Source organism: Telmatherina bonti (assembly GCF_933228915.1).
Source record: "Telmatherina bonti genome assembly, chromosome: 9".
Lineage (NCBI taxonomy): Eukaryota > Metazoa > Chordata > Actinopteri > Atheriniformes > Telmatherinidae > Telmatherina > Telmatherina bonti.
In genome coordinates, this window is record NC_136627.1 from 30,633,568 (window position 1) to 30,655,643 (window position 22,076).

At 40.1% G+C, this 22,076-nt stretch overlaps 1 protein-coding gene across 1 annotated transcript in view; it reads left to right on the forward strand.

Annotated features, from left to right (window-relative positions):
- The window catches only part of gbe1b (glucan (1,4-alpha-), branching enzyme 1b), a 97,763-nt gene that overhangs the window by 41,720 nt on the left and 33,967 nt on the right, over positions 1-22,076 (forward strand). The window contains exons 11-12 of the mRNA XM_079246463.1: positions 8,397-8,507; positions 8,593-8,764. Coding sequence (XP_079102589.1) covers positions 8,397-8,507; positions 8,593-8,764 — 283 coding nt within the window. The remainder of the gene's footprint in view (positions 1-8,396; positions 8,508-8,592; positions 8,765-22,076) is intronic.

Sequence of the window (22,076 nt, forward strand, 5' to 3'; positions counted from 1 at the left end):
TGGACTCGTCAGCGCCTTTTCAACACCAGAATGAGTCAGAAAAGAGGTGCGTACTGTGGGAAAACAACCTGGTTTCCGGGTCCTAAAAAATCCCAACTATCCGACCTAAATGGGTACAGACCAGCTGCCCTAATATATTATATCATCATCTCATTACAGTTTGGTGATTGCAATTGGTCGCTTCATGTACCTGCTTCAGAGCCCACTCATCTGGACCAATCAGGCAGCACTTTGAGGATCATGTTCTTTCATTTTAGTCCAATTCAAATGCTCTATTATGTGAGAAACTTCCCAAATTCAACAACCACCTGGATTTATGAGTACCTAACAAACAGAACGCAGTTTGTGAGACTGAAAGGTTGTGTGTCTGCGATAGTAGTCAACAACACTGGAGCACCACAAGGGACTGTACTCTCACCGTTTCTGTTTACACTGTACACCTCAGACTTTCCATACAACTCTGAGTCCTGTCATCTGCAGAAAAACTAATCTTAAATACAAACAAAACAGAAGAGATGATTGTTGACTTTAGGAGGAGCAAGAGTAAACAAAACTGTTTACATCCCGGGAGAAGAGGTAGAGATGGTGAAAGAATACAAGTACTTCAGCCAGACAACAGACTAGACTGGAAATGCAACGCAGAAGAATCTACAAGTAAAGGACAGAGCACGCTCTGCTTCTGAAGGAAGCTAAAACCATTCTGTCTGCTTTCAAGTTTTGCATCTCCTATGAGTCTGTTGTGGAAATCTGCTTTGCAGCATCGGAACCAGAGACTGAACACACTGATCAGGAAGACTGCGTTGCGTCTGTGCTGGGAATAACTCTGGAGCTGATTGATCAGAAAAGAATTTCGCACGAGCTGGTGAGGATAATGGATGCTATTTCATATCCTCCACACAACACAGTGAAGAAACAACAGAGTGTGTTCAGTGAGAGACTCCTTCAGCTCCAGTGCAAAACAGAAAACCTACTACAACATTTAAATTTCCCTGTGGGACGAGAAAAGTATTTTTCATTCCACTTCATCATTAACAAAGCTGTTTTTTGGTCTACTTTCACCTTAAGGACCTACATTTTAAAAAGCAGGAGCTTTTTTTTCCTTCATGTGTTTTATGATTTATTCCTCCTGCCTCTTCCCAGACCCCCGCTGCACAGGAAAGACGGGCATTTCAGTTCTGAATCAACTTTAAAGTGCTTTCAAATTCAGGGAGCTAATTTTACTGAATGAATTTAAACTAATTTTTGTGACTTTTAGGGAAATACTTGTAAAAAGACATGTTTTTTTTTTTTTTTTTAACTTGTGCTATTTATCTTGCGGTTTTGTGATTTATTAGGATATTCTCATTTCACTTTTAACTTCAATGCAAACTGTGAACCGGGATCTTTGATCTGGTTGAAACTTCCCCTGGCTGAGTAAAGGTTATAAAAGACCAACCTTATTTGTAAGTGTGAAGCTCTGTGGGAAAATATATTAGTGGGTAAAACCGTTTTCCTGCTTACTGTCAGAGATTTTGAGTGGTTCCATGTTTCCTTGAAGGTTATCATCAATCATGCTGCACAGCAGAAGGTGCAGCTGTTTTCTTCTATATCTTTTAGATAAAAAGCACCTAATGTCTGCACTCAACCACACAAACATACAGACAAATACCTGCAGAGGGAATGACAGCAGATTCCAGTCTGGCAGACGATTAGACAAAACGAACCATGTTGTACGTCGGTGTTAACAGTTTGGCGCTTTGTGTGATGTGTGTTTTTGATCTGCTGATAATGTTAAGCTGCAGCGACGTGTTGGCCATAATAAAACCAGCAACTTGGAAAAACTTAAACATCAGTTTTAGTGACGAAAGCTTCCAACCTGAAGTAATGTTTAGCGATATTGTAGTGTTGTTTCTTTTTCTTTTTTTTTTTTTTTCCAACGAGGAGGAAAGACTAATTTTCTACCTCAGCTTGACAATCAAGTCTATTCTACTCCACATAAAGAGAGTACTTGTAAAGCTAATCATTGCGGGCCAAAATTATATATTATCCAGCAATGTGTTGCCACCCAAAGCTACATCCGTCAGGAATGGTGATTGTGGGCACCAAATATTCACAATCCCCCCGCTGCAACTGTTGAAGCACCCTTTAGCTCAACACTTGAGTCCAAACTGCCACTGTGAAAGTACTTAATAGCACACGATGGGAAAACATTGTTTATAACTGTTCCGTCGGCAGGTCCATAGCTGTGTAATGTCAAAGCCAAGTAGCTGAGGGAAAAGCCCATGCATACCCATCCAGCCATCCAGACGAGACTAAAAAATATCATTATCTGGAAGTTTTTTTCCTGCTGCTTCTACATGAGCAGACTAGCTGTCAGAAAGTTGTTGTTTCTACAAAGCCTGTATTGATAAAAATGCCACCCATTTACTGTCTGTATACAACAGTGGGTTTTTCTTTTTTTTATGAAATCACCTAATATGACTTTAAAAATACATTTGTAGAGCACAGACAAGCAGCGGGTTATCTCTGGGGATGTGTCAGTCTGTTTAAGTTTGGCTGCCGAATGAATTTGGATTACTTTGTGTGTTGTGTGTGTGCGTGTGTGTTGTGTGTGCTGAGACTAAGGCAAGGCCTTTTTTGTGCATTTGAAGTGAAGTTATGTCTGCAGAATTCTTAAAAAGGTTGTCTTTTGTAAGATTCATGTAGAGCTTTGTTTTTCGTTTTTTTTTTTTTTTTATCCAGCAGCCCACAGTGAATGTTGCAGCATATTTACCCATATTTTAGTTTAAAAAAGAAAAAAAGAAAAAGCAAGGCAGCTTGTGTGACCTCAGCACAGCATGCATGCGCTACAGTTTCTTGTGTTTCTTGATGGGGGGAGTCGATGCATCGTTAATCAAGTCTGTCTCTCACAGCAGTTGGTTTTACTCAGTTTTCGAGCTGGTGGGAGGAGAAAAGAAGGTGATAAAGAGAGTCCCAGACTTGACCTTCCTCTGTGAAACTGGTGCTAGCTGTGCACCCAGCAGCACGGAACCTCCGAGGTTCTATAGGATTATCTTCAGGACCCCCTCTGGAGACGCTCCTCCTATTTTTTCTTTGCACACACACACCCAAAAAAAAAAAAAAAAAAAAAAAAAAAATCCATCTAATGCAGTATTTGTTTAGATACCGCTTCTGGACGCATATTTTCAATTAAATTTGCTGTCTCCCTTAGGAGAGCTGGTGTTAGAGGAGAGTTGGGGAGCATCCCTGCTTGTCTGTGCAGGGAAGCATTCATATGAACATGCCTGGGTAAAGTCAGTGAAGTGCACTCAGGGCTAGCCTTGCCTCTTCTCACAGAGTGTCAATTAGGGAGGGATTTGAATTGACTCAAGTGGAGCCTCCAGTGAGGTGTGTGTTGCAGAAAAGGATGGATGGAGTGGAGAGGGTAGGCGTTCAGGAGGACAGACGGGGGGGGACGGGAAGAAAGGGGAAGAAAAAGAGACAAAGACACAGAGCAACAGAGCTGTGTGCTTATTTATAGATTCACATGTGTGCACGAATGAATCTCTCAGTTCCTCGGCTGGGCCTCATGCTGCGTTTCGTCCTCAGCATGACTGATTGATATGACTCATTTACTGGCTGCAGTAGGCTGTTAGGACCAACAGACTGTGAAAAATTAAGATATCCTAATGAGAAGAACAGATAAGGCGCGCGGCACAAGTTTGGATGATTCGATCTGATTATGACCATAAAATGCTGTCACTCCTAATGGATAATGTTACAAAAGCCCTCTAATTTAACAAGCACCCTTCCCTCAAGCTACAATAGATTGAGATGTAATGAAACAATTAGAGGAAGAGGGCTCCATGGTAGCCGCTTGTGTAGGAGAGGTTGATGCAGCGAATTCTCCAGCATCCCTCCGCTTCTTTCAGCTGTTCAGCTTGAATGACCTCCATGTCAATTGTCTCAATTTTTCTTTCTGTTCCTCCATTTATTTTAATTGAATAAAATATCGGTCTGCACAGCTCTCCTCTTATTGGTTTCAGACAGGCCGAAAGAAATCATTTCTAGTTTGTGTTCCTTTTGTTCTGTCCATCACGGTAGAAAAACTTAGAATTAACATGACTTAAGAAAAGAGGAGGGGGGGGGGGAAGAAATCCGGGCTGCCAGTAAGCGGTGATGAACCCCGGCTTGTTTATGTAAACATTGCGGCAGCTACATCAGAAGCCTTTAAAGAGGTGCCCGCTCTCTTTGACCCGCTTTGCTGGTGGCAACCTCTGCGTGTTGCGGTTCCGTCTTGCCTAATTGTGCTCCGCGTCCACCTCTGCGCGGTGTTAACTGGCAGCGAAAGATTTCTTTGGCAAGACTTTTTAGAGAGAAACCGCAGGGGGAAGGAAGGAGCGCCCTTCAGCAGAGGGAAGCCGGCTGCAGTGACATTTCTGTTGGCAGGAGGTTTTTATTAAACTGTGAACATGTGAAGATGTGCAGATGATAGCTTGATCGAGAGGATTGAGAAGTGCACACCTTTTTGGATTTCGTTCACCTCCCGGGGGTGGCACTGTTTGTGTGATTAAAGGATGTCCCCATAGCAACGCAAACTCAAACACAGCTAGCAACAGCTGTGCTTGCAAAGCGAGGAGAGGCAGGATGCTCAGGTCAGTCACAAAATGTAAAACAAGAGCTTTAAACTAAACTCGTCTCTGCTATTAAGTGCTTCTGAGCACCATGTGATGGTTGTAGAGAGGCCCTCGAATCAGTCGCAGCATGTCGGTGGCGGTAAAATGACCTCATCCTGCACTGCTAGGCTTTTTTTTTTTTTTTTTTTTTTCTTGTCTTAAATATATTTCTGGCTCTGCCTAATTAATCTGGGCACTCTGGTTGGCTCCTGACAGCAGGCTTGTAAAGTAAGATTTGTGCACTGCTCATTATCATTGATGAAGTGGAGTGTCAGTGGTGCCAGAAAGCTCGGCTGGCCAGGGCTGATGTGGGTGAACTGGTGGAAGAGAAGTCGTCAACCCATTCAGTCCTTTCTCTGCTCCGACAGTCTCACTCAAAGATTAATTGCTCCCAGACCACCTTTGCGGTCGAATTGAATTGTAATGATTCATAAGGAAGTATAAAATGTCTGATTGTATGTAGATGTGGAAGCAGCAAGGGTGTTATCTGCTGGGTTTCCTGTAGATCCACTTGTTTAGGTTTTGTATTGGAGCTGGGGTGGGCAGATCTCTGAGGTGGCAAAGGTTTGCCTTGTAACATCTTTTTGTCATGTTTTGTCATGTCTTTGTGCAATTATCTTTTTAATAATTAGCATAATTAGTATGGCGTACGGCAGCTCTCTCTGCTTTGCCTGCCTGGACTCTGTGTGCGGTGGGCTTGCTGGGCCCTGGGGGCCTTGGGTTCCTCCCCAACGCCTCGGGTCGTGGTCGTGCTCCCCTACAAGCACTCAGCTAATCTTTGATTGCATGATCTCAGGTTGAATACTCACACGTGCACACCCACATAGCGCTCATCTTCCCATCTGCTTCCTACTAAATGTTGCTGATGACTCTCTACAGGTGTGTTTGATAACGGTTGGTATTTTAATTATTTTATTAATTTACTTTTTTTGACTTTTTTTTGTCTGTTTTTGAATATTGCCACTATTCTACTTCTGTCTTGTTGTATTTCTGTAGTAGTTTATATTGTTTTGCAACTACTGTAATTTTAGCAGTTTAAATTTCTTTTCTCTCTTTTTCTCCCTTCATCTTCTTTTTTTTTTTTCCTCTTCCCCTGCCAGGTCCAGCTCGGCCATATCAAGACTCACAATGATTGCAAAATTTAAAAAAAAGGAGAAAAAAAAAATTCTCATAATAACGAAAATATTCAGATTATCAAGGGCAGCTATATATGTGAGATGTCTCCCTTGACAGAGCAAATCTGTCTGGCAAAAATATGGCACGCAGATTGCTGTTCTGTATGCTGAGATGCTGGACAGGACAGGTTAAAAAAAAAAAAAAAAAAAAAATTAGCATGAAAATAAACAATATGGTTATAATAATACAGATTTCTGGATCAAAACTGATAATTGATAACAGTTCTGAACATTTGTTTAACTTTACAACCTTTAATGGATTTACTTAAAAGGTGAGTGATTACAAGGACAGGAAAAAATACATTTGATAGATATTCTTAGCATATGTACGGCTAGAAATACCTGGTGCAAATCTAGTGACTGATGATGTTGGTGACCTACTGACTTAAGGCCAAGTTGTGCTTGAATAGTGTTCTCATTTATCATGCTACTGCTGTACTTGATCAATACTCTGCAAACTTTTCAAGCTGCCGGGCTTTTGTCTGATGTTTGTTCCTTGTTATGCAACCAGATATATTTTTTCGTCTTTTAGATTTGATGGTGCAGGGTGGATGCTGTTTATCAGATGTGTGTTTCACTGCTAGATCTGAGCTGAGCTTCCAGTTTGTAGGCCAGCTGATGTTGCCGTTTTTTTGCGATTTGACTTTTCTGCTCACTGTGTTCTAAGTAAGTTTCTTCTCACTGTATGCAGACATAGATGCAGACAGTTTCATCGTCTGTGTTTTTACTGTGGGAAGTAAACATGTCCAGTGTGTGAAGTTTGAATCAAACTGGTACCAGTTTTTTTTTTTTTAAATTTATTTAGCTCATTAGGAGTTCTTTTTTTTATTATTTATATTCTCCATCCAAACTCATCTAATTTTGGAAACTTTTCACTCCCCGTGGGATCTTTCAGAGATCCGGCTGGGAGCTGAGATTTTGCTTGTCCTTTTTGGGCTGCTGTAGTAACATTACTGTGCAAAACAGTAGAGTGACAGAAAGGGGAACCTGTTGTGTCTTGTGGCATAAATGGCTTTTTATTTAATGAAAACGGAGTCTTCAAAATTGTATTGAATTTCTGTCAGTCGATTTCCATGAATATTATACGTTGGAACTTTAAAAATAAACTTTTCACAACAAATTTCATTAGAAGCGAAGCTTTAACTATAAATCAATCTGTTTGACAGCCAGAAGAGCCCACTCAGAATAATTGTCAATATATTTTTCTTATCATAATTTTTTTTTTTTTGTTTGTTTACTTTTTTATTTTAAACCTTTTAAATATGTAAAGTATTAGGAATGGGAGAGTTTCCATTAGCCCCCACTATCTTATTTCCTCTTACACATCTTGGTTTGTGTTCACCATCATGTCTGAATCTACCTGGTAAACTTTTTTTTTTTTTTTCATAATGACATGAAAGCAGTTTTTTATTGAGTAGAGCTTGTAAAAATTGTCCAACCAGGTAGATGAGGTAAAAACCAACCTTAATGGGAAACAGAGCCCAGCTCTTAGATAAGACTGACAGTCCACTCTCATCTCTTTTTGGTGCCAGTGTCCCTCTCCTCATGGTGTGTAAGGTCACAAAGGGTTAAAAGCTCAATGAATTGGTTGTAAATTAAGATGATGAGCACCCTGGTGGGGAGGCTTTGTTGGCACTGGCAGTGAATATCGCCACACAAGGCATAGTACAGAAGATTGAATGCTAACAGATGGTGATATATGAAGTGGGATAGCCTCTATTTAGGTGGACCAGCCAGTTCATCTCAGACATATTGATCTGCACAATTTACTCTCTTTACTCAGAGGATTATGGCTCTGTAGAGTAATATAAAGGTTTCCTGACATGTCCATCAGCTGTCACTGCCAATTCCACTGAGCAGACTTCAGCCTGTCACTTAAATGGGTTTGCCAACTCCCCCACCAGTCAGGCAGCATGTCTGTTGCCAAGGGTTCTTGGAGGACATAAACTTTTTTTTTTCCCATTTTGATGATGATATTTTGGCTCTCTGGCCTCTCTGTTTATTATTAAATTATCACCATTCCCACTGTAGTCACCCACTGTATTTTTTTTCCCTGCCCTCTCTCGTTCTTAGCTGTTTGGTGTTTGTGGAACATTTAATTACCAGTTTGGGTTAGCGTGACTTTATTGCAGCACTGTGTGGGAAGATGTGCTTTGGAAGCATGCTTTGGTAACCCCCACATCTCCTTCTGACCTCTGAAAATGACTCCATTGGCAGGAAGTGTGCATGTAGGCAGTTCAGAGCAGTGGCATTGATTCCCCCGTTGGATTTATTGTTGAATCCCTCCGTCTGGATGAAAGGTTCTGACCTTGCCCATCTGAGGTTGGGAGAGCTGATGCCTTGCTACCCATGGGCTGTAGTGCAGTTATTAAAAACTCCATTACCACCATTCAAAGGTAGACATAACTCACAGTGCGGATATAGAGATGTCAAAACAGAGATTGATCCTTGAAAGAAGTGTAACCCAGAGAAAACTCTGCCAGAACTGAGATACTGAGCTGAAAAGCATCAGTCAGAACCTGAATAGATCTCTCAGCTATACATCTATCATAACCTTTTTCAATAAGCCTTCTCTGTCACTGTATAGATCCTGAAGGAGTTCAAGGATGAGGACTGGAACATGGGCAATATTGCCTTTACGCTGACCAACCGGAGATATGGAGAGAAGTGCATAGCCTATGCAGAAAGTCACGACCAGGTAAACTTTTCCACGCCGACTGTAGCAGTGGAAATCGTAATCATCTTTTCTGCCATGAGTAATGACATATGCTGCTCCTCTTTAGGCTCTAGTTGGTGATAAGACCCTGGCGTTCTGGCTGATGGACAAGGAGATGTACACTAACATGAGCACTCAGATTCCCATGTCGTCCATCATTGACCGCGGATTGCAGCTGCATAAAATGATCCGCCTCCTCACCCATGGTCTGGGTGGAGAAGGGTACCTAAACTTCATGGGTGAGTTGTAGAAACACAGACAATCTAATGATGCAGTTGCTAACGCATCATAGTTTACCACAGAATAAGCACTTATTGTTAAATACCAGACTGATGACCTGATCCACTTTTAATTGGGCTGCTTGTGGTAGGCTGAGATTTATTTGCTTTGTTAGCATACGAAGAACCACACACCAAGATAAGAAAAGGCAAAACAGGCATTGAAACTCTCCCTTGTCTCCATGTTTTAGTCATTGCCTGTCGCTTCTTTTAGAAACAGTCTTGTCATGAGTCATTCCCAGAACTGGTCCAGGTTGCTTAAAATGACCCACAACAAGATGACAAATTTAAACACCTGTCAAGACTCATTCACTCATTCCTTTGTCACATAATTGGCTCCATAAACTCCTTTTAGAGGCTAATGTTCAGAATTTCTTTTTTTTTACAACAGGCTGCTTTAAATCGGAGTGAAAAAGTTTGTTTCTTGTGTGATGTAGAACTGAAAGCTGGGGTTTGATAAATCTGTGGAGGTTTTATATTTATGCTGAGAGCTACGAGTGTGACCTAGAAATTCCCTACACATCTTTTTTGTGTTTTACATGCCTAATTGACAACTTTTTCTTCCATATTTCATGTATATATTGTATTGTTATGCATTACTTCATCTCATTTGTCGAATCAATCCTCATTCATTTTTGACATCAGCTCTTTTAATGAGACCATGTTCTGCGATCATACTACATTTCTGTGTGGTTCATGTGAAATTAAAGTGCTTAAGAGTTTGGCTGAGGTCATGGCGTTTTTTCTGCTTTCTTTAGCTCTTTTTTTTATTAAAACAGAAAAGGAAAATTATTTCTGATCCCCTGTCGCGAAATGCGTTTTACCTGAATATGAACTTCCCCCTCAGGCAGACAAGATGATTGTGTAAATGTTAAGTGAACTGAAAGAAAAAAGGCGTCCACTCGGTGCGTTTTTCCTCTGTTGTCACTATACGTACATAAGGCTTTTATTTTTCTTTCGTGGAATTTATCTGTGGAGTAGCTGTCAGTGAATCGGGGTGATAAGCATCAAAGGAATCTTTTGAAGCGGGGTTGACATCATTTTCTAGACCTGATGGTGAAATGCAGGACAAGCCAGATAGAATACTTTTATTCCTCAAATGGATCCACTTCTCAATCACTGTTGAGATGCTCCTCATTTGCAACTCATCATTTGAAGTAGGGCATGTCTTTCTCAAGTCCTGCTGGTAAAGATAATAAAGTGATAATTAATGGTGTACACTTGGAAGCTGACCTTGGGTGGAATGAGTGCATTGCCTTGACTTTGTCTTAATGTAAATACAGCATATATCTGTGATCCAGAGCATTTTAGCTCCACTTGGTGACATTGTTCTTTGGTTAAACACCAAACCAACAAAACACTCCTCCTAAGGTTTCAGTTCTAGTTAACATTCACAAAGATGTTGGTTCTTGAGATTTAAAAAGAGAAATGTGAAGAATTTGTGCTAAGTGGAATGACGTTTGGGGGAGGAGAGGCGAAGCACAATCAAAACTGCTTTTGGGCAGTCATAACCAGGCAGCTTATGATGATTAGAATGCCAGAGAATTGACCCCATGTGGGCAGCTGAAGGGCAGTTGATAGTAATTATATCTGATTCTCTGACTAAAACAGAGCTGAAAGGAACACTCTGCTGCACTCTAGGTGCTTTGTCTCCCCCACGGATTTCTGTGCCATGTTAATTTCCAACCAATCATTGCAGCTTTGTAATAATGACGAGATGATGAGTTGAAAACAATACTTCAAAAGTTGATTTGGCAATGACTCTTATCAGGCTTTAAAATTTTCCCTTTTCTCGCTTTTCAACCAACCTCAAGGCGTTTCTCCATCACTTCATGACAATAATGTCTACAAATATATGCTCAGGTGTCAAAGGACGGTATTCAAGGTGAATTGCAAGGTCATTTAGCCACTCCTAATTCCTATATTACCATAAGAAGTGGAAATGGGTGCAGCAATTTATTGAAACATGAAAAAACATGGTATTGTGAGTTGGCAGACTTTGAGTTTGACCAGTACATTAAGCTTGAGATCATTTAGCATTGCAGCTGCTGTACTCGGTGGAAGATAGATGCATAAGATGATTTCAGATGCACCATGAGTGCTGATGTTTAGAAGATCAGAGTAACGGCTAAAGGCTTGAAGCAATCAGTGGAGCTTTTAAGATATGCCATAGTAATCCTGTCTGTGCAACTGAACTGTTTTCCAAATTGTTTGCAGGTGAAGCATAATTGCATGCTGGGGTATGTTCAGAGGTTTTTTGAATGAAGAACGTTTGGCAGTAGGTTGGTGAGCTGGACGGCAGCTATGCAAAGCATCAGAGCCCAGGTTTTGCTTCCAGGCTTTGCAATAAGACTCTTGTCGCTGGTTGAGTTTAGGTGACAAAATCATTTTGGTCAAAACTGGGGAAAGATCAAAACTACTAAAAAAATGTTTAAATGGGGAGCACATCACAGCTAAATATAAAACAATTTCCCAGTTTTTCATGCTGTCTCATAATGACAGGGTGGCATCCTGTCAACTGAAGCTCAGTGCAGGAGGACAATGACCCAAAAGTGCAAGTAAATCTACTTACACAAAATGAAATGTATCCACCAAACAGGTTCCTGTTCTGGTTAGGAATCAGAAAGTAACTAATTTTAAACCAGTGCCTTCTGTCCATCCTTAAAATTTGGTGCTTAACTAGCACCAACACTGATACACATTAATGCATCTATAAATTAAAATTAGTCTGTGTTGTCTCTTCAGTTTCGTACCAGTAACTTAGATACAGGCTTAATAAATGGTGTCTGCCTAAAATCTGCTCAAATGGCGTACATTCAATTCTGTTCAGTTCAGCTTTATTTTTGTAGCGCCTCTTCACAACAGTGTTGTCTCAAGGCATTTTACAGAAACATCAATTCAAGCAAATTCATAAATAGCCTAGCTAATAGAAACCAACCCATTGCATCAGATCTGGACTTCGATCCTGTTACGCCCAACTCTGCAAGGGGATGTGAGGTGTAACAAATAACAACTGAGGACAGGTGTTAAATGGTACATTTCTGAGAATTTATTGTCACAAGTGAAGATGGTAACAAACAAATGGTGGCAATATTATAAGTGTTGAGCTTAGCGTAGCTGCTTAAGGAAAGGACGGCTAGAAAACAAAAACCATCCAGTACAAAAGAAAAAAAAGAAAACAAGGCACAAAATGTGTGAAACAAAAACTGGCCTGCTAAACTAAAACAAACAGAAAGTAATGCAGCTCCAACAGCTATGCATAAAAGCCAAAACTACTATATATAAATAAAACAGAAATACTTACTAGTCCAACACATTCTAACTTTAATAAAACACTATGTATAAATGCAACAGAAAGAGGAGCTTAAAGGGCTTTAAAATACAATTTACAAATATAACAAAAAGAAAGCCAAAAGGGCTTTACTTTGCTATGAAAACCGCAAAAGACTACTTAGCAAGAGAAATAAACAGAGAACACGGAACCAACCAGTTTTAACACTGCTGGTAGAACACAAGACCGAGCAGTTTTTAAACACAGAAACTAAACTCTACTAACCGAACATAGTAGATGAGTCAAAACCACCCTAAATATGTTTAGTACTATGAATAAACTCTTTTCTATTGGTTTTTTTTTTTTGTTTTTTTTTGTTTTTTATTTTAATATCAAAATAGGCTATCACTTTAAAAAAATAACTTTTAATACCTTTAGATCCACATTGCATAATTTAATTTTGCCCTCCATTGTTAAATGTTGGAATATCAAATATCACATTTAACCAAAGGACTGTTATGTTGTGTGGAATTCCTAGCTGCATGTACAGCCCTCTTCCTTCTTTATCCAGGCTTGGGACCAGCAAAGTGTTTTTTTTTTTTCCTTTTAATCGCGTAGTTTAGCATAGAAATCAGCCTTACTATATAGGGAGTATGCCCTCGTATCATCTCCAATAAATGGCTTCAACCAGCCTTTTAATTCAGGATTTGATACCCACTCCTTTCTTTACTTTATAGTATACAGTTTAGACTGAGACATGATGAACAAGATAAATGTTTAGCTTGTGTCACACACACACAGTGGACGAGGTGAGTAAATGTAATTAATTACTTTGGCGTGACAGTGAAAAACCTTGCAATTTACATCCCATGCTGTAAGCCAGGGCAGGATCAGCGGCGGATTTGCACATGCGCTATTCATTTTTAACTGTGTGTGTGGAGTCGTGCAGGTCCTCTCTGCTCTTCTGACCGGCTGCCGGAGCCTGCTGAGGCTGGCTGGCTGGGAGTGCTTTAGGATGGGGAGAGGCTCCCTCTGCTCGTTCCTGACAGTAACTGCAGAACAAAAGGGGCCTTCAAGTCAGTCGCCAAAACACCAGAAAAGTCTCTAATAACTCCAGTAAAAGTTGCTAGATCTGTCCCTAGTCGCTTTTAACAAAAAATCGCCAAGGGGGCTTGGAAAGTCGCTAGATGTAGCGAGAAAGTTGCCAAGTTGGAAACAATGTGCCAAACAGTTGCCAATGAGTCCACAGCTGCAGCCGGTTTATATCGCCCTTCAATGTCGCTGCAGTCTTGTTGATAGGTCAAGCAATTGTCCAATCAGCAGGCAGGGAACAGGGATTTGCATACAAAATAAGACAGCATTTAGGTGGATTGGCAGGCAGCTGTAACAGATACAATCCCTCATCCTGAGCTGCATGAGGTGACAGTGGGAAGAAAGCGAAGACCGAACCTCCAGCAGAACCCGGCTCAGTAAGGGCAGCCATCTACCTTGACTGGTTGGGGTGCAGAGGACAGGAAAGACGGTTCGACATGTACAGCAGCTTTTATTCAGAAAGACTTGCATGAAAAGGAGAAATATGTTAATGGTGGCAATACTGACATATATTTATACATGAAGGAAAAGGAGCAGGGTGCTACTCAGTGCATCAGGTGACGTCCCCATTGCTACATGAAGGGCAATTGATATGGATGGGCTAGACTATCCACAACTACAGAAGCATAACCCAAACAGTTGGGCCCCATAAATGCAGGCTTGAAATCAGGAGATGCTTGTTTCCTATCTATAAGATTTGTTAAAAAGGAAAGTCTTCAGCTTGATCTTAAAAGCAGAGAGGGAGTCTGCCTCCAGAAACCACAGTGGGAGCTGGTTCCATAAGAGACAAACCTGATAGCCAAAGGCTCTTCCTCCCGTCATACTCTGAGAGACTCTTGGAACCACAAGTAAACCTGCATATTCATATTCATAAACTGTAACTGTAACAGGTAATATATCAGTTACAGCGTTACAGTGGGAGTATGGCATGTGATGGTGACAAAAAGGGCCTCTTTAAATCATCATGTGACAGCTAGACTTAGGGGTGAAGTCACCTCGCATTCCCACATTAATCACAAACTAATTTCCCATAAATAAAGGTTTTTTAAAAAACAAAAGAAAAACACTGGGTGCAGAAAACATGGAAACTTTTTAAATGTTCTGACAAAGCTTTTTATCCAGTGGAGTGGCTCTGAATATTTTTAAAGCTCATTTCTCAGAGAATGTGTTGACGTGAATAAAACCTACATAGAAGATTGGATTTGACGCCATCATGTGACCCAGATATTACTATGATGACTGAAGATTAGGCTCTTCAGCTGTGTGTAGTGTACCATAATGGACATTCATTTTTGATGTAACACCAGAGAATGAAAATTATTCCGACTGTTCATCGATTTAATGCAATTGTTTCTATCTTCACCTCCCTGGACGAGTTAACAAAAAAAAAATAAAAAATCTGATTTTGAGCTTACATCTGAAAAATTGTGATCACTGTGTGTGCCTGCACATGTCTACAAGTTTAAACTTTAATTCTGAGTCAGTAAAGTAGAAAAGATTTGTTGTGTTTTGGCCTTTTGCTACAAAGTTTTAAATGAATAAAACCTCAAACTTTTGAGAACAACTTCTAGAGTAAAGTTTTCTTGCAACTGCGAATTCTGTCCATATGAACTGGAATCTGAATCTTTTGGCGATGGTGACATCGTTCACACCATCTTGCACTTGTGTGCTCAGAGCCTGTTTAACCACAAAAAGCACAGCAACAGAGGTGATCCTCCATATCACCTTTGTGCAGCTGCATGTTTTTAATTAAATGGGTCTGTTGAAGCAAAATCTGCCGGAACATTTATGTCACCAGAGAAGAAGTTATATGCACCTGATAACTAGCTGTTAGCCTGCAGCTCTTCTCTTGGGTTGTTTTAATGAGGATGCAGTGCACACCTGGGTGTGTGTGGTCAAAGTTTTACTGCCCACTAGAAGCCTGGCATGTGCACTGCATCGTTTCTGGTCCTATTTGCATTTTTTTCTGCATGAAGATCGTTTTCATTCCTCTGTTGAATTGCTTTTTCTTTTCTTTTTCTTTTTCCAAATGCACAAAGGAAAAAGGTTTCCATTTTGCATGGAAATGTGGCGGAACCCATTATGGAGCCGTTATGTGTGACATCAGGTCCAAACTCCCCCGTGCACACAGCTGCAACATCCCACCACGTAAATCAGATAAATAACATCAGACTGTTTAGTTTTATTTTTAATTAACAGATAAAGTATAAACCTGTTCTAGAGGAAAGAGAAACTTAAACGATTTCTGTAGAGAAAACCAGATAAAACTTAATTAAGAGGGTCTGCCATTATTCCCCTGTATAATGGTAGTGGAAACACTGACACTGCTCTTCTTTTAATTTGTAAACTTGGACTGATGATGTTAAAGCACCAGCTGTCAGGGAAAAAGAGACAAACACTGTGATCTTTGTAGATAAACTGTCTTCCTGGACTCTTGGCTGTCTGGCGAGAAAATCAAACTCGTACTTGTGTATATTTACCTACATAAGTAGTTTCTGTGTTTCTGCTCCCACTTGGCTTGCATCATCTAAATCTTTATATCTTCAGTAACTTCAGAAACGCATCAAATATGGACAGACTGGAACCTACATGTTAAAAAAAACGATCTAATTATGATTGTAGTTATTTTATCAGTTAATTTATTTTGAAAATATTGAAAATCTTACATACTCCACCTTTAAAGAAATTATTTGTTCTCAAGTACTGCATCTGTCCTTATCGTAACACTCTTCCTGCTCTGGACTCAGATGTTAATAAATTGAATTTCGTCAAGTAATGCACAGTTGTGAAGGGCAGAGATGAGTGAACTGTTGCCTGGCTGCCTGAAATCAGCTTAAACATGTAGTAATTAACAGTAACAATGAATAAAAGTTATTTTTGTCTATTTTTTCAATGTAAAAACATGCTATATCTAAAAACTGCTAAAGTTAGAAATGCTACAAAGACACCCTTCGAACTTCAGTCGAGTTCAGGTCATTATGTGAGCATTAGGGAAATACTCAAGGAAAAAAAAAAAGGAACAGAAATCAAGTAAATCTGAGATGACTTGCCGTGTCAATGGATCAATGATGGCAGAGTCATTTAGTCAGTGCTGTGCAAGAGCAAATTGTTTGAGCAAGTAAATCAATTTGAAGTGCCTAGCCTAGAAAAACCCATTTATTTACTCATGACCAACAGCAAACAGCACAGAGCAAGAGGACAAAGGGAGCATCCACATTTGAGGAACTGAGAGATGGATACTGTAAAGGATGTTGGAGCGTCAATGACATTAAAGCACTCGGTGGCGTGGCAGTAATGAAACGCCTCAGTGGGTTTATCATTACATCAGCAGGGACAAAATGAAACTGCTCGCGCTTCCTGACTTTCAGAGCTCAACGAAGACTTAAGATAACCTTGCCGATTTACAGCCTAAATCTTTGAGCTAAAACTTCTCCAAGCACTTTGCATTCGCAGAAAGCTTCGATGCAACCGACCGACGCTAGATTGCAGCCCTGGACAGTGAATTGAAAACCAGTGCTTCCTCCTTAAACGTCTCAAAAGCGTAATCCCATTTAGAGCTGTGCTTTCAGGCTTGTGGTTTCAGATGGCTATGCCGATCCCACCTCTGCTGTTGGACCAGTATCGCTTACTTAATGTGCAAACTGGGAGTGGGAGGTAGTGGGTGTGGACATTAACACTATAAAAAGAAATCAATCTAGCAAGTGCAAGTAATCATTGCATCATGGCTGGAGCCTCTTCTTTTTTTCCTTCTCTATGCTGCATTTAAAATCTTGTGTGACTCTTTGCCTTCTCATCCCCCCTGATTCCTTCATTGATCTGTCTTTGGCAGAATCCTTTCAATGGAAAACACATTGATCCTTGGCTCCTGCTTGTGCTGCTAATTACTGAGGGGACTGTGTCACTGTCAGGCCCTCATCTGATGCAGGGCTGTGCAGACAAGTAACGGCACATGCCATCTGAAAATCTGGCTGACATAACCATGTATAAATATAACAGCCCCACCCATCAATCATATTACAGTTGGTGCTACCGTGACATTATCAGCTTGTATCTTTTTTTTATGTTACCCTTATCTAATCCCTAAACTAGTCTAATTGTCAGTGCAAGTTTTACTGGTGAGGAATAAATGAAGATGGCACATATCACAAAATGGACAATTTTAAGACTCACGGGAGAGAAAATAAAACACTTTCAGTATTAAAATTAATATCCCTTTGAAATAATGCAGCTGTAGCTCTAAATCTCTATTAAACCATTGTGCCATATGTGAACATTATTGCTGCAAAAAAGCAGCTCTGATAAAGTGAAGATGGAAAAGGAAAACTTGCACAAGCAGTCAGATCATAGAGATTTGAAACAAATTCTTAGTCTTGCAAATAATAATTACAGCCTTCCATGGAGCAATGCGTGACCTCGTGCACTGCTGTTGTTGTGTTCATACTATAGTTTACTTTCCAACTTGTAAAGAAACAGGTCACACAGTCCGACTGAACAACTGCCTCTTTTCCTGTCAGTAGTAGAAATGATCATTTAATGATTATAAACAGTCCTTTCATACAAAACCAAAAGGTCCTTTAGATTTATATAAGATATTAATACCCTCAGTGTCTTATGATAGTTTTTATTTATGTGTATGTCTAGCAGAGAATCCATCGTAGTTTAATCATGACCAGAATGTGCTATTTGGTTTATTTCAGCTGTGGGGAGGCAGAGGAAGGTGATTATCACGGTGATTAATGCAGGCATATGGGAGGAACTGTGCCGTGTTATTGTAGAGAAGAGGAATACGATCGCCTAATGGAGGTGTGTCGAATGTATTTCTTTAAAGCTGAAATCACAAGAAGAGTCAAAGGCTCCCACTGGTTGCTCAATCAACTTCTAAAGGAAGCCAATCATCTCCACTAGACTTTAAAAAGTACAACATTGGGAAACTGAAAATAAATAGGCCAAAGAGGCCAGCGCACTTGTGCCGCTAATGAAGTGTAGCTCTTTCCGAGCTGTTTATCAGAACACTGTCCTGTAACTCAGCTTGGTATCTTGGACAGACATTAGCAGGCAGATTGCGTTTTCTTTCTCCAGCCCTTGTGTTTTTCTACACGCTTGAGAGTTTGTGTGTGTTTGCATATGAATGTGCCCTCCAGGCGGCACACACTTTGTTAGAAAGAAATAAGTACTACAAGACCTGCTACTCATCCATTAATGGAGAAATCCATATTAAACATTCACACAGTGTGAGGATTTTGTTGTGTGATGGTGGTCTTGCTGCATTTGTAGAGGTCAAGTGTGTGTTTTTTTTTGTTTTTTTTTTTTGTTTTCATTTTTTAAGTCTAGCACAGAGAAGCACCCTCTTGTTGTGCTTTTTATTTCATTTTACCCCAACTCCGGTAACCTGAGTCTGAGTATAAGAAGTGAATAGATTTGTTGTTTTCTCTTGGTTTTTATCCGATAAGAGGTCATGCTGCCTGATTACAAACAAAAGAGGACCTGTAAGCATGGAGTCACTTTGACCTTTTGTGCATCATGAGAGCTGCATGGATCTGCAAAGGGAAATCAAACGGCAACGCCTTTGTGTGACTGACAGCAGTTGACTCGGTTTACTAGACAGAACGAGCTCAGACAAAGAGAAACACAAGTTGACTTGATGTGCCATAGCAAAACAATTAAAGTCAGACTGAATTTAGCTGTCCTTTTCTGCTGCATGATTTAAAAAAAACCAAAACAAAAAACAATTATTAGATGAATAGAATTGTTTTAGTTTAGTTTTGTACATGTCACACAGCTGTGATCACAACAGCTGGCAACTTCATCCTTCCTTCATCGTTTGCTTGCCTTGGTGCAGTTTTGTGTTGTAAAACACATGAGACTGTTTGTAGTTTTACAGGTCAAAACTGAAAATGAAATTTTTGACCTGCAAATGGAGCTGTCAGAGCATCTTTAAAAAAAAAAAAAAAAAACACACACTAACACATTTCATGACGATCCATCTTACAGTTATGTCAGCAATGTAGTAGTGTCACAAGAGGTGGGGGATGGCCCGCGTCAGGTGTAGCTGGCAGTTTCATGCCTGTTAAAGTAGATCTGGACATATTCAGCAGCATTCCCAGCCTTTTGAGACTTGCAGCGAGTTTGGCTAGAAGTAAAACTGCTGCAAGAAATGAGTTGTAAAAGTACAGAGAAGCCATTATCTCTGCCTCAGCGTGTAAGGCTATAATGTTTTATAGAGAACCTTCAATAATACAGAATCTTGAATGATAATTTCGCAGGAGTGAATTCACTACCTTCTTAAAAGTTGCTCTGCATTGCATCACAACCGGACAGAGTGCGGACAGATCTCATGCACACAGCGCATGCTTGAATACCTGTGTAATGCATTTGTGACTGGCTTTTTTTATGCATGTGTTGTCAGTTGTGTGTGAAGTACAAAAACCTTTCTGGTGGCATTTTTTTTAAAACTTTTAGCTGTGCATTGCATGCAACTGCATGGATCCATTTCTTTTTTTCTTCATAGGAAAACTGTACAATGCCTCTGTGGCAGCCCTCACTCCTACACATACAGTACGCAACTTTGTGCAACACAGAGAGCCCATTTCTCATGAGCATATTGAAAGTCATACTGGGAAATGTTGGAGCTCAAAGTTGCTATAGATGTTTACCAAGCAGCCTGAGACTGAATACACAAAAATATTTAAATATGGATTAAACATCATATATTGATGTTTGACATCTGAGTGTGAATTTTTTCCCCCGTTTTCCCTGAGGAAATGCTGCAGCTCATGCTTTAGGTACTACTTAAAAGGTGGAGCTATGAGCATGGAGTTTCAGAGCATTCTTTTATGCCTCTCTATCCGTCTCAGAATGTGTCAAAGCTGCCTAAATCCATAGAATACTGTGTTTATTCTCTGGCTGCCTTTTATTCAATAGAAAACTTGTTTATTTATTTGTCTTTGTAGCTTTATGAAGAGGGATGACAATGTAGAAAAATTTGGGATTATATGCTCATTTAAAAACTGAAAATTGCAGCCAATCTTAGTTATATTTGAACTTTAATGTCATTCTCCTTGCATGAAACTTCAAACATTTTCTCAGTTTATCGTGCGACCTTCATTTCATTAGTCTATCTTCCTCCACTTTTACATTTCACCACATTGGCAACTCTTCCCAAAATGAGACGGAAAGCTTTTACTGCATCTTAAATTATTCCCTTATCTCTCACAACAATTAAAAGATAGCATTGAGGGCACAAAGCTTTTTGGGTGTTTTTGTGTTATTAAAGTGTAATTCCCTAAACTCCTTCTCATCCATGCCCTCTCATTGTGTATGTGGTTTTGCATTTTTCTTTAAAAAAAAAACAAAAAAATCCAGGAAAGATGTAATCTTGTAAGTGGCATGTGCAGGCTGCATTAATGGTGCCAACACACAGGTGCAAATTAGCTTTGCCAAATTCATCAATACTGTATCAGCCTTTGTGTTTCTTTTAAGCACACAGCATTTAATTCTTAAAAAAGAAAAAAGATTAGTCTGACCAGGATAGGCCTGTCCTCTATGTGATCGTCCATCACAGATGCCTGCAAGGCCGAAGAAGTTGTTGCTCTGCTGAAAAAATGTCATCATGTTGTCATTAGAATGGAATTAAAAGTAGATATCTCCAAGGGGAAATTATAAAATGTGTGTGAGATGTTGTACTTTGTGTGTTTTATACACAAGCAATTTATTTTAGTATATTTTGAATATGCTGTGGGCTCCAGTGTTCTGTATTGTACAGTCTGTAGATGAGACAGTGGGTCAATCCTGTGAGGGGAAAAAAATAAAAACCCACAAAGCCGGTTCTATTGAAGCTGTGACGTTGTGTAAAACAAAAAAAAAGAGAATACAACTATTTGCAAATCCTTTATTATCTAAATTCACCTGCAACTGTTTCCTCATTTCAATATGATGCCTGCAACTTATTCCAAACACACTGGGACAGGGGCACGTTTACCACTGTGTTACATCACCTTCCCCTTTAACGACACCCAGTAAACTTCTGGGAACTGAGGCCTCTCGCCGATGAAGCTTTGTAGGTGGAATTCTTTCCCATTCTTGCTTGATGTACAACTTCAGTTGCTCAACAGTCTGGGGTCTCTCTTGTCATGTTTTATGCTTCATAATGTGCCACACATTTTCAGTGAGAGACAGGTCTGTCCTGCAGGCAGGCCAGTCGAGTACCTGCGCTCTTTTACGACGAGGCCACATCGTTTGCACAGTAGAGTTTTAACTTGCACTAGCAATGGTTTTCTGAAGCGTTCCTCAGTCCATGTTGGAGTATCCTTTACACCAGGGCTGCCCAAACCTTTTGCCTCCAAGAGCCAAGCTGAAAATGATCCAAACACTGCAGCTTTAAGGATGAAACACAAGTAAATGTATAAAGTTATTGTAATTATTGTTCAATAGCCAATACAGTATATTTTTTTCCTATCATGGCAAATAAAATGTTACATACAAAATAAATATGACAATAGAAGAATAAAGCCTTAGTGAGAGGAGTAACAAACAATATTACACCCACTGAACTGCAACCAAGTGCAACATGTCAATGACAAATAACAGTGCATGTTGAACAAGGCAAGTTGCTGATACTTAGTGGGACACATGAAGTTGATCTTGGACATTACCAGTCTCTCCATGTTGGGTTGGACCTGGCTACTTTGTATGTCAGGGGTCCCTCTGAGTCTGGACTTATTGAGGTTCATGAAACAGAGCTTGATGAGTCTTTTCATCAAGCTCTGTAAGGTATTAATATGAACAACGACCAGCGGACCAAAAGCAAATTACTGGTGGGCCGATTTTGGCCCGTGGGCCCCGCTTTGGGCACCCCTGCTTTACACAATGATGTAGTTTTTAACGCAGTGCCACCTGAGAGATCAGTGGTCG